This window comes from Ambystoma mexicanum, chromosome 14, assembly GCF_040938575.1.
Source record: "Ambystoma mexicanum isolate Mex_15411 chromosome 14, UKY_AmexF1_1, whole genome shotgun sequence".
Classification (NCBI taxonomy): domain Eukaryota; kingdom Metazoa; phylum Chordata; class Amphibia; order Caudata; family Ambystomatidae; genus Ambystoma; species Ambystoma mexicanum.
The window spans coordinates 88,570,648-88,587,663 of NC_090940.1; the positions used below are offsets into that span (position 1 = coordinate 88,570,648).

The 17,016-nt window shown below is 46.0% G+C and overlaps 1 protein-coding gene across 7 annotated transcripts in view; it reads left to right on the forward strand.

Annotated features, from left to right (window-relative positions):
* The window catches only part of RYR3 (ryanodine receptor 3), a 1,751,462-nt gene that overhangs the window by 1,564,335 nt on the left and 170,111 nt on the right, over positions 1 to 17,016 (forward strand). For all 7 annotated transcript variants that reach the window (XM_069638568.1, XM_069638566.1, XM_069638573.1 and 4 more), the window contains 2 exons: positions 764 to 941; positions 16,273 to 16,359. In XM_069638568.1, the coding sequence (XP_069494669.1) occupies positions 764 to 941; positions 16,273 to 16,359 (265 nt within the window). The remainder of the gene's footprint in view (positions 1 to 763; positions 942 to 16,272; positions 16,360 to 17,016) is intronic.

Below are 17,016 nucleotides of genomic sequence, written 5' to 3' on the forward strand. Positions count from 1 at the left end.
CCTGGCGGGTTGGAGGGCACCCACGAGCAGAACTAGTAGTTTGCCGGTTCGGAAACAACAGTACCGGCAAGCTTACTGGTACCGTTGTTTCCGGAACGGCAAACTTGTAATAAGGCCCCTTCTCTTCTCAGACTAACGCAGAGTTTGCACATTGTTAAATTCCTGGTATGCCTCGATATAACTTTATATCATACCTTGTCTCCAAAAACACCACTCCCTCCACAGCAGGACCCCCTCAAAAAGCTAATCTTCAAAGGTATCAAAGAAGTTGAAACATTAAGGGTCATAGAACCAAGGTCCAAATATTTAAGTTTAGATCTTATTTCTAGAGTCAATTTAGTAAGATATCTGTAAATTAAGACTCATTACAGCCATATGGCTCATACTGCTCTGAAGTGCAAGTGATTATGTAGCTGCTGGAAACAGTTATGTCTATGGCACCGGAGCTGAGAAATGTCAATTCTTCCAAATGAACTACAGTTTCATGACAAGCAGCGCCATGATCACATAGAAAATTAACTGACCATGCCCCTCACACATGACGCCTGAATCATGTACATCCCATAAGTGCCTCGTTCTCAAAGGAAACATAATTTCACTTTGGGAAAATTACAATTGAAACCCTGCCCCCTCCTTTCACTCAAATAAATATATGTTCCTATAATCACGTGATAAACAATACATCAACTAGCAAAATGTGCATGTCATACGGCTGACCAGCGAATCAGCTTCATTACTCTTCTTGTTCTGTCTTTCTTTCCAGCTTTGAGGACGGTGAGAAGAAAGACAAGGCCAAGGAAGAGGACCAAGCAGAGTCTGTGGGCGGGGAGGATGAAGAGGCCAAGAAAAGGAAACGGAGGCGTGGGCAGAAGAAAGAGGAACCAGAAGCATTCATGGCAAATTTCCTGGAGGGCTTGGAGGTGTACCAGACCAAGATGCTGGTGAGTATGGGGTCTTTCCTACTCCAGCTTTTGAATGGAGTGGGAGGTAAACGTGCTCCAGTGGGCTCTGGGTGCCTGGTAACATAATGCCAGCTATTTATTTGAGCTCCGGATCTTTGCGATTCTAGCTGGAGTGTTGGCCAAGTAAGAGAAATTCGTAAACAGAAGTAAGCATGCGTACTGCCTGAATATGCCTATTTTTCGGGCCAATAATGGGGCAGAAAGCATCCCATTTCCGGCTTACGTAGTTTTGGTCTATTCAGATAGTAAATCCCCTACTTCTGCATGCATTTTGTCTACTAGCATGGTACAATGCTGTCCTAAAAACATTTATTGATTGGCATGCTTCATGCCTCATCTTGTGCGTCCCTTTTTTCTTCTTGGTGCTTTACTTTGTCCTGTGTTTCTTCTCCTGCCATCATGCTTTGTCATTCCTTCCTCTCCCTGTATTCTACTTTTCTTACATATATTACTTATCACCATCTGAGGATTCCAGGAGTGGTTTGGGGGGCACAAGCAGATTTTTATAGCGCCTTAACCAAAGCGCTTTACAGAGCACATATTTACATACAATATCACCCAACCGAAATTGGTACTCATTTATCTACCTCAGAAAGATGATAGGCTCAGTTGGCCTTGCCGGGATTCGAACCTGCGACCTCCAGATCACGCTCAAATCGCAGCAGCGAGCGCTCAACCCGCTTAGCTATCTTACCGGCTATTTAGACCTCGTACTCAATTCATCCTGTTTCATTTGAAACACCTCTCTTTCAAATGGCTTCTATCCTCCCATGTATACTGTGGCAGCAAAAGTCAGAGTCCTTTCGACAGCAAGGGGTGCCGTGTGGCACTGGCGTTGGGATCCCTCACCGTTAGCCATCTTCGAGACTGAACGAGGCTTAGGCGTCAATAAAAATAGCTCACACCCAGGGATGGACTGGGAACCAAAAGAGGCTCTCGAAATCCTTTTAAAGTGGCCCCATATTACACATTTTCAGCAAGCCCAACCCTTTTCCTATGGAAACATTTGAAAATACCACTCAAAAGATGCCAGTGGGCCGGGGCCTACTGGGAAATCTCCAGAGTTCCCTATAGGCCAGTCAAGCCCTGCTCACACCATAGCCAGTTACCTCAGTTCCTATTTTCAATGGATTGCATTCTCCCACAGATTCCGAATCAGCTTCCTCATCTGACAGATATCCTTTCCAGCGTCAGCTACTTTAAAACTTTTTCAACAGGGCGCGTAGTATGACTCGAATAGATCGTTGATCCCTCCTGACTAGACCGTGTCACTTGGCTCCAGACGGGACGCCAACCATCATATATACTATGTCACTTGCCCCCAAACCTCATTTCCTTTTTTCTGTATGCTCAGCACGCTGCTTTTCGGAACGACTCTAGTGAGAGAAATGTCCGATTTGAACGAATTTGCTGATATGTCCGCTCCTAACGCGGCGGGGTTCATACATTGCCAAGACTGCAACCCCAAGATGGCGATCACTGCTCAGCATGGCATATGCATGTGGCGCCTCAGTAAAGATCATGCCGTTGAGGATTGTGGCTCTTGTCAACAGATGGATCCCAAGTCGTTGAGGGAGTGATCGGGGAAGCTAGCACTCAGGCGACCCCCAGCACAATCCCCAGCTCGTTCAACCGCCATGTTGTCGGGTCAGGGTACTGAGGGCCCAATGCCCAAAAAAGAGGACAGGCATCACAAGAAGGCAAAAGGGTGGTCACATTCCCGAATCATTCGTCGTACTCGTCTTCCCGTAAGAAGAAGCAACGCTATCGAATAGTTGGAAAACCGAAGTAAGACTTGCCCTAACCCGGGTGCATCGAAGGCAAAGTGGGAAGCTTTCAAGGAGCCAAATGCTTCTAATGTTTAAAATGGCTGCAGCCAGTACAACTCTGGTCTCAACGCTGCAGGCGCCTACAGCACCAGTTCCGCCTTAGGTTCCAGCGTCACCAGTCACCAGTGTCTGGCAAATAGTCAAGCTTTTCCAGGGCCATGACAGTCTACCAGAGGCCTCCTTCCTCCACCTCGTAGGTCTCATGGCTTCCTGCATTTTTCTGTTGCCAGACTGCAAATGCGATCACTTCAGTGGCTGTAGAGGGTTAAGTGATCCCAGCACTTCGATGCCATGAGGGACATTCTCAGAGTCTTGAGTTCAGTGGCCATTGGCCTATTTTGGTGGTCCAGCAGAGAAAACATGACAACAGGAGAAGCCCTTTTGGCCCCCATGGCCCTGGGCCCAGGTGGTCATGGATGCGTCTCTGAAGGGTTCGGGTACTCAATGCAGGTACCTGCAGGTGAGCAGCCTCTGGTCACCAATGGAATGCCGTTGGCATATCAACAGGCTGGAGATACGTGTGATCAGGTTAGCCCTGATGGCCTTTGTGCCTTGCCTCAAGCCGAAGCACGTCCTTGTTCTAATGGACAACACAATGGTCATGCACTGCCTCAACAAACAAGGTTGGTGTTCGGTCTCTGGCCCTGTGCAAGGAGGCGGTGCAACTATGGTTCTGGTTGCTGTAGAACCAGATCTCCACTTCACTGTCCATCTAGCAGGAACAGAGAATGGGCAGGCAGATGCTCTTAGCAAGCAGAGCACAGCCTCACACACGAGTGGAAAGTGTGCCAAGAAGTTCTCGAGATCTTTGCTCAGGGAGGTACCCCAACAGTGGATCAGTTTACCACGAAGGCCAACAGGAAGGGCAGACAATTTTTCTCGAGAGAATTCCCAGTGAAAAGGTGCACTACGGGAAGCATTCTTGGGGTAGTGGGTCTTCGACCTCCACTATGCTTTCCCTTTGATACCTGTCATCCTGTGTGTTCTCAGTAGTTTGAGGAGGTTTCAAACAACCATGACCTTGATCAACCCGGATTGGGCTAGGAGCACATGGTACTCGGAACACCTGGACTTGACCATCTGCCCACCTCCCTGGTTGCCTCACCGGCTGGACCTCCTATCCCAGTGGGAAGGTCGGGTATGATATTTTATTTATAGCGCACCTATCCACAAGTGGTTCAAGGCGCAAAAATACGGGCAGACAGATGCTCCTAGCAAGCAGAGCACAGCCTCACACGAGTGGAAAGTGTGTCAAGAAGTTCTCGAGATCTTTGCTCAATGGGTACTTCAGTCAAACCCAGAATCCCTCAACCTACATTCATGGGTCTTGTGCGGATGAGGTATGATGACTGGAACCTCTTGAATGAGGTACTTGAGATGCAGACCATCTACAAGATCTCTGTACATGTGCACACAGAGAAGATTTGAGGCATGATGCAGTGAACGCAGGATGGACCCTGTCGCTTGCACCTTTCAGTGATGGAGTTCCTTTTGTCATTGGCCTTGTCAGGCCTTAGAATGGGTATATCCAAAGGCAACTTTGCAGCTTTGTCTGTTTTTAACCCTGGATCAAGGGTCTTTCTTCACAATTCCGGTTATGACCCAACTCCTGAAAGGACTTTTAAATAAGTTTCTCCCTACTCCATTTGTGGTCTGGACTGGGACTTAAACTTAGTTTTGACATTTGTGTTGGCGGCTCACTTTGAGCCTGTGCATTCATGTCCAATTGGGCTACTTACCCTGCAAACAGCCTTCTTGGTGGCAATCACATCAGCAAGACGTGTGAGTCAATTTTAAGCATTATCTTGCAAGCCCCCCTTTCTGCAATTTTTCAAAGGGAAAGCCTTGCTTAAGGTGTCTCCTAAATTCATACCTAAAGTAGCCCCTGAGTTCCATGTGTCGCAGAGCATTGACTTGCCTGTCTTTTATCCACCTCCACATGCATCGAAAGATGAGGAGAGGCTACACAGACTGGACCCAAAGAGGGTTCTCAGTTTTTATGCAGCCGTCTTGGATTAACCCCATTTCCAGCCTAAAGCCATAAGAGTCTCCTTTGGGAACAACAATTAGGAAGAAATCATCTCATCCCAGTAATGCCACGGACAATATCAGAGAGACCAACCACTGACTAATGGAATAGTGTTTGTCATCCCTTCTGAACTTCCTAGGGGTATTCTCGTTAAGGGCGGAACAGTGAAGGGAGAACACCAGCCATTCACCAGCCTCTTGCCTTTCTCCCTGTTGCACCTGTGAATACCCCAAGCATCCTAATTGATGTACTGTCTCTCTACACTGTGCTACTCACCTTTAATGCATTCACTCCTGCTGCTGCTGCGACCCCTCCTACTCACCTCTTGCTATGCGTTCTCCAACCATGCTACAACTTCCTACTTTCCTATCCCTATTATAAAACTCACAACTCGAAACTCCCACTATGCCATCTCAATTACACCTCCTTCCAACAAACAATGCAGACAAGCTAACAATACCTTCTCTAGCATCTATCCACCTTGCCTCTCTTCCTCTGAGAATCAACTTCTCTACTCTGCCTTACCTCATCAACTGAACCATGCACTCTGGAATGCTCATTCTGTGTGCAATAAAACTTCCTTTATCAATGACTACTTTCAATCCAGCCCCCCCCCAGGCCTTCTTGGTATCACTGAAACTGCCACTCTCGTGGCCCTACACAATTCCAAACTATCTAACGTCTTTTGAAATCGCCATCTCTACTATTGTTCTGCCTCACTCGGTTAACATCATCTCCATCTAGTGCCCTCCTGGTCCCACTGGACCATTCTTTGATGTTCTTGGGCAACTCCTTGATTCTCTTTCCACTAAATATCAGTCACCCCATTCATACGCTCTCTCTGCACAGACATGCATTGGCTGCTGTGCAAATGGTGTTGCACCTACTTGCATTAGAACCTGCAACTCTACCTCTCTGCCCTGAACTCTCTCAAGTCCACCCTTGATAGAGCAAAAAAAGAATTCTACCTAACCCCCATTGACTCACTTCAACCATCATCGCTGGTTACAGGGCACCTTAAGCTCATTCCTCACTCCTCCTAAGTCTATGACTATCAACTTGACTATCACAGTTAATGACCTAGCTGAATACTTCGCTGCAAAAATGTCCAAAATTAGAGAGTCTCTCCTGACCTTCCTCACACTCGCTCCTCCCACATTTTACTCTCTGCCTCCTCTACCATCATCTTCTGCCTCTATCTCCCACTTTAGTCATGCTAATACTGTCAAAGTGCTAGCTGTACTGATGAAGGCTAATCCCTCTTGTACCCCATCAGACCCTCTTGCTCCTTAGCTAATCAAGCCTATTGCCCCTTTTGTGACCTCCCACCTCGCTGAAATCTTCAACCTGTCTTTCAACTCTGCTTGCTTTCCCTCTGTTTTCAAAACAGCTACAGTCATCCCTGTCGTAAAAAAGCAAAGGACTGACCTGACACTACCGGCTAACTTTAGCCATGTGTCTCTCCTTCTGCACTACTCTAAAGTGCTCAAAGGGGTTGTGTTCAATCCTCTTACCAATTCTGTAAACATCCACAACCTTTGAAACCCACAAGCAGGTTTCCGCTCCTGTCGCTTCACGGAAACTGCTCACAAGAATGGGTCCGACTTCATCGCCTCTGCTAAGCACTCCAACCTATCCTCTATCGTAATTCTCCTTGACCTGTCTGCTGCGTTTGACACTGTCGATCACTCTGATCTCCTTAATACTCTTTCTTCTTGAGATTTGCAATCAAGCCCTTGTCTGGATTGAATCCTACCTTGCACCTGAACAATTTTCTGTCTTCTGGAGCAACAACACCTTTCAACTCACTCCTCTGCCTGTTGGTGTTCGACAAGGCTCTGTCTTGGGCCTGCTCCTCTTAACACTCTACACCTATCTCTTGGGGCATTAATCTCCACCTTTGGGTTCTCGTACCGACTCTTCGTGGACTACACTCAAATCTTCTTCTCTTTTTCTGAACTTTCCTCCGATCTCTCTATCAGAATGTCCAACTGTCTCTGCCATTAAATATTGGATGGCTTTGCAATCTCTGATGTTAAACTCTGCCAAAACAGAGGTACTCTTGTTCCCTGCCAAAGGCTCTTTCATCTCTTCCTCTGCCTATGCAGTACCCACCTGACACTCTCAGCTACTCTTCTTCAGCTAGACACCTTGGTGTCAACTATGACCCTTCTCACACCTTCATTACTTTCATCTCCAAAACTAGAACAGCAGCTTGCCTCAACCTCCTAAATATTAGGAACATCTGCCACCTCTTTCCTTTCAACATCACCAAGCAGTGCTTAACCACTCTTGTCTTCTCTAAACTGGACTATTGTGCCAGCATCCTCTTTGGTCTTCTCAACTATGCTTTCTCTCCTCTCAACAAGATCATTAACTTTGCTACCAGGACTCTCTTTGAACTCCCTCACTTTTTACACCTACTTCCTCGCACCGTCGCCAGTCTGGATGGCTGATGATGCAAAACAGGGCCAGATTTGAATTTCTTCTCCTGGTTCACAAATCTATCCACGGTAAGGAACCACTGTATCTATCCTCCTAAATCCAACTCTAACAAGCCTTCTCGTAAATCTCTGCTCTGCCTCGACTTTTGTGGCTCCTCGTCCTCCCTGTTCTTCCTCTCGCTGCCGCTCTTTCTCTCTTCTTGCTCCACTTGCATGTAATTCTCTTCCCATGGACATCCAAGAAACAGTCCAAATGGATTTACTCCAAACCAAACTAAAAGCCTACCTCCTCGCCTCCGAGTTACCCTTTTAACATACCTCCCATCTGCCTGCTAGCATTTTTCTCTCACATCTAACTTGCCTCTGTCCCTCACTTTCTCCGCCTCGACTACAGCACTTCACCCATCATGGTCATATCCCGAGCACAGCTGGCCATACCACCTACCTGCACATAACAATATCCAATGTCCATTGTCCTTCATCTATGTATGTCCACTTAGGTATTGTCCCTGGTGACTGTTCCATTTACTCCCCTCTGCAATGTGGTCAGGATGCGCCTCAAACTCACCCCATTATAAGTAGCTGACCGCTTCCCCTCAAATCAGATTTCTTATATATTGTACGTCCTTATGTGATCAAACGGCCATTGTTCCTCTTGTATATAAATAAATTGATCTTCAGAATTAAGGCATGATGACCAACTATTTGTGGTTTTCTCTTTATCGAGAAAGGGTTTGGCTGTGTCAAAACAGATGATCTCTCAATGGATAACTCTCTACATTGCAGCATGTTATCAGAGAGCAGGAAAATACCTGCCACCAGGCATCAGGGCACATTCCAAAGGGGCACGGTAGCTTCATCTGCATTGCAGAGGGGAGTACCAGTAAGGGAAATATGTCGAGCAGCAACTTAGTCGTCTCTCCACACATTCACCAAGCCTGGTTGTGGCACATGGTTCAGACGCTCGATTTGGCAAAGCGGTTTTGCCGGGCTTCCTTGTCTAAGGGCTTTCATCCCGCCTGCGCTCTCTGTAGTGCTTTGGGAGTCTATCTGCTGAGGAATCTGTAGGAGAGTGCAATCCATTGAAGGGGAAATTACTTTCTGGTAGTGTTCTTTCTATGTATTTTTCTCCTGCAGATTCCTTATCACCCTCCCATGCAGCCCTGCTATGAAAGTCGTCTGCAGTCGATATTTGATTGTCCTCTTCTACTGAGATGGGACTATGAATAGTTATGCATTAAGCACAGTGTGTTGCTTTGAATTGTAATGCTGTCAGTCACTGACTTTCAGTACAGTCCTGTTCCTCATTTTGAAGGGAAAACAAATATTTTTGGCTATTTCCTATGGATTTTTCCTCTCTGGCTACTGAGCTCGGAGGAAAAAAGGAGAAGAATTAGATATGGGGTGTAGTAATATAGTATATCTGGCAGCCAACATCACGCCCAGAGTCAACAAGTGCCATGGTTGAGTCAAGAGGGGTCGACGGTCGTGTTGAGTCGTACTACGCCCCCTGTTGTAAAGGTTTCCGAGTAGCTGATGCTGTAATGGATATCTATCTGATGAGGAATCTGATGGGGAATCTGCGGGAGAAGAATCCATAGAAAGAAAATTACTGGTAAGTAATTTCCCCTTCTGCATGCTCAGCACGCTTTTCAGGAACTATCTTCGATGCCTCCAAAATAATTTCAGGGCCTACGCCTTTTGGATTTAAAAAGAGCCAGCACTGTGACATCAAGATGTCACTGGTAAACCCTCACAAAGTTTATCTTTGATGACAAAGAACCGCACCCATTATAACCGATTGTGGTTCTTGTTAGATGATGACACTGAAGGCATTGAAAGAGAGTACTTCGAAATTGGCTCTTGGACATTTGACAATGAAATCACCAAGTACAACTCTATCAATGCGTAGGTCTTCTGAGGGGTGAAAACTCTGAGATGGTTGACAGACCAGCAGAGAGATCCCCCAAAAAATCCAAGAAACACAGGAAGAGTTCCCACTCAAGGAGCAAAGCACAACATTCATCATCCTCTTCCTCGAAGAAAAAGAAGAAAAGCCGCAGTTACTCGTCATCTGTCTACTCACCTGACAGATACATTTTCTTCCCAAATCAATTTCTGTGGAAAAATGGGAGAAATTCCATTGCAGAACGATGGAGGTCTTCGTAAAGGCTGTTCCCCTCACTACCTCCTTGGAGTTAAAGAAGAAGACAAATTATTCCACCTCTCCTGACAAAGGCGGCAGAGTATCTGGGTCCTCTTCATCCCAAGTGCCCAAGAGCCCGGGAATGGCATCAGCCTCGAAGAAAACTCGAGAGCCTTTGATGCCATTAGCTGTCTCAACCCTTTTGGAATTCTTCAATGTATTATTGGAGCCGATTATGGAAGCCCCTCATCGTCAATGGTCGAGCCTTCCTCAGCATTGAGGTATGCTCCGCAATCAAGAAAGGACTTTATTGGAGCTTTGTAGAGTATCCTCAATGAGGAGCGCAACGTGATGCCATTTGGCTTCAAGCCTCTAAGATCCTCTAGCACTCCAGAAACGTTTCAGTAAGAGGAAACCAGATTTACAAAACTATCTATGAATTTGAACGATGCCAGTGGCCTTGATACTTGATACCTCCCCAAATGTGGAATTTGAGCGTCCAGATTTGTAAGTGCAACCTAAATTTGAGCGCCCAGATCTGTAAGCGCAACCTAATGCTGCATACAGGAGAGTGATGACTAAAGTGACAGATGCTCTAGGATGGGGTCCTCCTGCTAAAGAAATTCCTGAGTATGACCTCACAGATATTTTGGACAGAGGACCACAGGTAGAACCTGTTCTTCCTTTTCATTCTGGTTTAAAAGATCCTTTGCTGGAGCTTTGGAAAAAACCTGCTCAGCACCCGCAGTTCACAAGGATCTCATAATGAAGTAGAAGCCAGCGTCCTCTAAGCCAGACTTCCTATTTGAGAATCCCAGCCCTGAGAATCCGGTAGTGCCGGCAGCAGCATCTGGTTCCAAATCCAGCACATATCCATCCTTGCCCCCAGACAGTCATGACAAGAAATATGGTGCCATATCAAAAAGGTTTTTGCATCGGGCAATATAGGCCCTCACCAAATCCCAAACCCAAACCCTGTGACCGGTTATCTCTGAGGCTGCAGGGCATGTCCCAGAAGGTGAAACGAGGGACGACCTCCTGAACATTGTATGCAATAGTAAGGAAGCAATGTGCCAAGTGCTTCAATCTGGGCTTGATGCAGCTCATTCCGTTGAAAGGGACATGTGTAAAAGCTCTGTGTCACAGAGATTTGCCCGGCTAAGGAAGTCTGATTTCACACTGGATACACAAACCAGCCTATTGCACATGCTATTCGATGGCTCTAATTTGTTTGGCCCAAAGGCGGATGATAGCTTAGAAAAGTTGTAATCGTCAAATGTGGCTGCTAAATCGCTAAGGGTGGCTGTAAATCAACCCACTATGCCCGCAGTTAAAACATGGAAAGAAAAACCTTTTTTTCACTAAAGATATGACAGCAAAGTAGTAAAGGGGCAAACATCTAGAAGGAAACGGTAGAGAAAGTTTAAAAGACCATGGAGAGGCAGAGGCGGAAAACATCCTAGTCCGTTCCTTCTTCAAGCCCCTCCAGCAATAAAGTTTACCAAAACTGCTTTGAGGACCTCTCTCACTCTACGGCAGTATGTGGACATTTGCTGCATCATTCTAGAGAATGATGCACTATTACTTCGGATGCATGGGCATGGAAGGTTGTCACTCAAGGGCTATGAGGGGGGTGCACAAGCCCAAGGCATCTGCCACCCTATCAACGATCATAAGGTATTGGACTTTGACATACCAATATGGGTGCACCTGCTGGGTATCCAGGTCTGGTTAGGTGCCCAGGTCACTAGCATCTTGCAGTCTCTGTGCAAGGGCGAGCAAGTTGGCCTGATCCTCAAAAAAGTCACTTCCTCGTAATCCTTCTGCCATTGGCTCGAATCCGAAATGCACTAGATCCCCTTCATCGTCAAATATAGACTGCATTGTTCCGAAGAGGGACGGCCTCAACTCAGGGGCAAAAGACTGATCGGCTCCCGGCGCCGCCAATGTAGGTTTCGACACCCATGGCGTGGGCTGACTCTCGACCGTCTGTGCGAGTACAAAGGTGCCACACCAGACGGTGTCATGCCAGACGAGGTCTTCCTGATGCCATAAACACCGGACATGCTTGGAGCCGATAGGGCCTGCAGCATTGAGGGAGCACCCATACCAGCAGCATTCAATTTAACCAATTCCATCATTTGCTCCTTAATCCTGGCGGGACTTACCTCTCTCCTTCAAGGAGTCTGAATCGTGCCGGCGTCGGTGACAACACTTCTTCTTTCGGGACGAGGAGGACAAAGAGTGGCTGTGCGAGTGCGACCTCTTCTTCACCTTCTTTTGGTGACTGCCCTCCTCTTCTGTGGTGGGCCCTTACGTCTCATGATCCGATGACCTGGCGGTCACATGAGCCAGTGACGTCGATGGAGGGTGCCCCAATGAGAGCTTTGCTGCCTGCTCTCTTAGCAATTTGAGGTTCATCTTTTGACAGGCCCACAGTTGTCGGTGATGTGGTCGGTCCTGTAACGCCATATGCAAATGCTGCAGGGGTGGGTTATTGACATTTTTGTATTATAGTCCCTACATCTTTTGAACCCTGATGCCATCGGAGTAGACATAACGGCAAAGTGCGTCGAATTTGTAATCACAAAAAATCAAAAATCAAATTCTCTGAGAGAGCTGTTCCTATCGAGCAGCGTAATGAGCATGTCAAAAAAGGAACTGAGGTATGGTGGTGTAGTGATGTAGTATATGTACGGCGACCAACATCACGTCCGGAGTCGACAAGCTGCACGTCGAGTCAAGAGGAATCAATGACCGAGTCGAGGTGCATTACGCCCCTGTTGAAAGGTTTTCTGAGAAACTGACACTGGAATGCATATCTATCTGATGATGAATCTGTGGGAGAAGAATCCATAGAAAGTACATTACTTCTATGGATTCTTCTCCCAGAGATCCCTCATCTGATACATATCACTTCCAGTGTTAGCTGTTCAGGAACGTATTTGACGGCTTAGTGCAGCTCGATACCTAACGTCGACTCCTTCTTGATCTGGCCGCGCCACTCCTCAACTCCAGACATAACGTTGGAAGTATATATATTGTGTCACTATGCCCCCATACCTCAGTTCTATGTGTAGCTGTCACGTCGGCATCGGCACCCAAAGAGGAGTACCGAATTTACGAAATAGTTTTGCCAGGTCAAGTCAGCACACCCACTTCGGTAGAGTAGTCCTGCAACAAATCGTAAAGTAATGTCACTCTGCCAGCAAGTGAGTGCTGCTGTGGAAGTCTATCTAAGATGAAGAATCTATGGGGGGCACAATCCATTAGAAGAGAAAATTACTTACATCCGGTAATGTTCTTTCAGATGGATGTTTCTCCCACAGATTCTTCATCGTCCTCCAATCGGCGGGGCGGGGGGCACAGCACGAACTAAAAATTAGATGGAATGATGCATGCAACAAATTGAGGAAGAAAGGAAAGGATGGATGGAAATAAAAGAAAAAGAAAAGTCAAAATTATGGAAGGTAGAACATAAAGACAGAAGGAAGGCAAGAGGCAGGGTTAAAAAAAAGGATAGAAATAATGGAAGGAAAGGAAGATGGAAGAAAGTATTGAGGAGTAGGAAAGGAGAAGGGAATGTCGGTAGAAAGGGAAAAAAGGGAAGAAACTAGAAGTAAAACAATTATACATTGCCCAATGTAAGGGCACTGTTTAGCACTGCAGCCAGCCTCTGGTTGTGAAGTATGACTGGATCGCCCATCACCTCTCACTATTCAGCTTTCTCAAGCATTGCAATCCTTTTATTTGGACCCGCAAGTCACCCACCTCGAATTTAACATGTAAATTAAGCATATAAATAACATTATATATCTGGATGCACGCCCCCAAATGGACAAGCTCACACTGTTCGAGCATGCTCCCAATCTGTCTCATGCAATCCTCTAGCCATAACATCACAGACCCAGTAGGCCACCACACCGCTCTCATCAGGAAACAACAACAGGGCTGTCACCAGCTCTTCCATTCGGGAAAATTGTGACCGACGCATGTATCATAAATGGCGTGCGGAAAACAATGTGCACGAGTCATGTCCATGCATAGCAAAACCCTCAATCCATAATATAATTCTAGCTGCCATTTCCCATGTACCACAGATAGAAAATGGTTGTATACATTTAACATAGGCCTTGACTGGTGACTGCTTGTGTCCATGCCCCATAGAACTCTTGGATGCGAGAACACGTGTTTGTCTGTGTGTGCATAGTAGAACCCAGTGTGGTTGCATCATGTACCATTATACCCTGAATATTTGTGACCATGTGTCGCAGATCCCAGAATGGTTTTGTGCGTTGAAACTTGCCTCCGTGAACTATACAATCTAGAATGTGTGTTCCTATGTTCGAAATGTCCTTGAATCACGACGTTTATGTATTATAGAAGGCATACAAGCTTTGACGGTATGCAGTGGAAGCTTGAACTGATATGGTCATGCCTAAAAGAAGCCCAAATGCTAGTAATTATACAGCAGGGAATTGGAACTCTAGAATCCTATATAGATGTGCCAACGTACTGTAGAAACCTTCATGATTCTAATCCATAGCACCATGAATGGTTGTGTCAGTCTAGGTATAACCGGGATGGTGTTTGCCATAGCATGCCAGATACGCGGGTCCATATAAAAGAAGTCTGAAGGGCTCCATGAAAAGATAGCACATTGTTGTTCATATAACATTCTCGTCTGATTGCTTATGTCTACACGCTCTAAAGGTCTACGAGTTTCTGTACCGTGGCAGCTTGAAAGGTGGCTTCCAGGTACTGTAGAAACATGGATGTGTGAGTCTATGTACTGTAGGCGCCTACGTGTAGGAATGCCTTTGCATTACAGAACCCTGAATGATTGTGCCCATGGACCACAGAAACCGAATGCTTGCCAATGTATCCGAATTGATTACTACTTGCTATTCCATTTGGGTATTTGGCTGGTGATGTCAAGTTCAAAGGCCGTCCAATGGCTTTTTTTTCATGATCTATATTTGTTATGTACATGTTTATTACCAGGTTCATTGATCGTCATATTTTCAAGCACTGCCAATGATTACAGCCATCCGTCTGAAATGATGATTGCATGCCCATAGTCACAGATTCACTGATGCCCATGTTCTCAGATAAACCAATGTCTACCTTCTCAGAGACCCGTATGTCCACATTCCCTGCGACCTCGCTGTCCACTTTCCTTGACACACCCACGTTCACACTGCCAGAAAGAACCTCGCCCACGTTTTCAGATACATCTATACCAATATCCCCACAGGTATACATGTCCATATCCTCAGATACACACATGACTACATTCTCAGAAAATGAATACCAACACCCTGAAATACATCAATGTCCACTTTCCCAGATCCACCTGTGTCCGCATTCTCAGATAAACCCATGTCCATATTCCTCAGATACATCCATGCCCTCATTCTCAGATATGTCCTTGCCCATATTCCTCAGATACATCCATGCCCTCATTCTCAGATATGTCCTTGCCCATATTCCTCAGATACATCCATGCCCTCATTCTCAGATATGTCCTTGCCCATATTCCGCTTTGTGTGCATTCTAACTTACATACATGAATATCATCGTACATACACCTAAGCACTTATTTGGAGATACATCCACGTCCATGTTCCCTTACATCTATGTCCACATTCTCTCTCAAACACACACGCACACACATACACACACACACACTCACACACACGCGTGCATGCACCCATTTCTATGTTTACAGCTCAATCCATGCACATATGATACGTGTTCATCTATATTCTCAGTTACATTCATATTAGTATTGGAATAGGGCAGAAATGGTTTCATGCCTTTGCTCTGCAGGTATTTACTGTGCAGATCTTTCCCACGCAGCACATACCCCGGTGCTCTTTCCCTCCTGCCTGCCCTCCAGTCCCAGCTGACCTCCCACCATCTACCTCGTGCTCCAACAGTCCCAGAGTTACTCTGTCCCAACCAGTCATCCACCCAATATTTACAGGCGTCTCTGAGTGCACCACAGCTTCCTCCTCGCCCGCCCCCTTCCACGTCACTTGTCGTCACTCCTCACACCCTCGCCCATCCCCCAGCTCGCCTCCTGGGCCCAGCTTTCCCATGCTGCCATTGCATTGCAGTGAAGACCTGCGATGTAAAGGGTGCATGGGGAAGACAGGCCACAGTAGACATATAAGAGCAGTCCCAGAAAAGACTACCTTGAAAGGGAGGTTCCTTGATGTTAGACAGCCATCCGCATGTAGAGGGTCTTTGGAATATAACTCAACGCTTGGCTAACACGGTACAAGCGAACTGTACTTAGAATAGAACTCAATATATCCATGATTCACTCAATCAGACTTTTCTGCTGATGGTTATGTCTATCTATATTCTTCCATACACACATTTGTTTTATGTAGAAACACGTGTAGGTGAGCGCCTCAAAGACACAGTATTAAAAGTAGATAACCCAATGTATTTCATGAATGTGTATTTACATAGTAGTACAAATATAGCATTTGAACGTTTCCAAGGGAAAATATCACCTGGAATATAGCGCACTTGTGCCAATGTGTGTCCAATAGAATTGTGAAGAGCTAAGATATCTACACGGATTGGGTCAGGGTGTGATAATGTATGCTTGGTGGTTGATATTGTTTGTTATATTCTTCAGAAGTTCCAGGTGGTCTGTCAGTGCTTAGTTACCTCCATTTCATAGGAAAACAACAATGACCAATTTACCTCCGTGTTGGTTTCACGTTCTTGATCAGAGTAGCTACACATCTGCCTAAATACACTATCTCTACTGCGTTTTACACAACCGCTTCAGCTGTGTGTCGGCCATGTGCAGCTTTAATGCATCTATGTTTCCTCATTTCAGAATTATTTGGCTAGAAATTTCTACAATCTACGATTCCTCGCCCTGTTTGTCGCATTTGCCATCAACTTTATCCTGCTTTTCTACAAGGTATGTCATCTTTTGCAGCTCCCTTTGCTTACTTGTGTCCTGTACTGTAACATTTACTCATGACAGAGGCCAGGTATAGACATTATTTCCTAGCCTAGCTAATGATTGCAAGATGACTTTAGTGGGTATGACACCATAATCATTACATAGCAGTGCAAGGTGTGACGCTCATGGGATACAGTCCCAGCAGGGATCTACTCTTCCACAAAGTCAGAACGAGAAACATTTGCATGCATTATATTCATCAAAGTGAGTCCACAGAGGCTTTAAGCCTTACACTACTGCAAGACGATAAGTTGAGGAACAACAATGGCCCCTTTGCCATTCCAAGGAAGATTACCTTGAGGGCCATTAATAGGCTGGTCGCCTCCTTTTTGATTTCCTTGAAAACGGAAACCCCTGTGCCCCACAGTTCCTGGAGGGGTTTCAGAAGAGCCTGTCTTTCGTCCCCTCCACCTATTCACAATCTAAACCACTTCTCCCAACAAAATAATCTCCTCCTTTGGATTCTCATATCTTCCTCTTCTTCACCTCCTTCCTCCCAGACCTGTCCCCTTGCATCTATAACTCCCTATTTGCTACACATCACTGGATGGCGCTGCATTGCTCGGTGCTCAGTTCCCACAAAACTGAAGTGGTCATTCACTTCTGCCAATA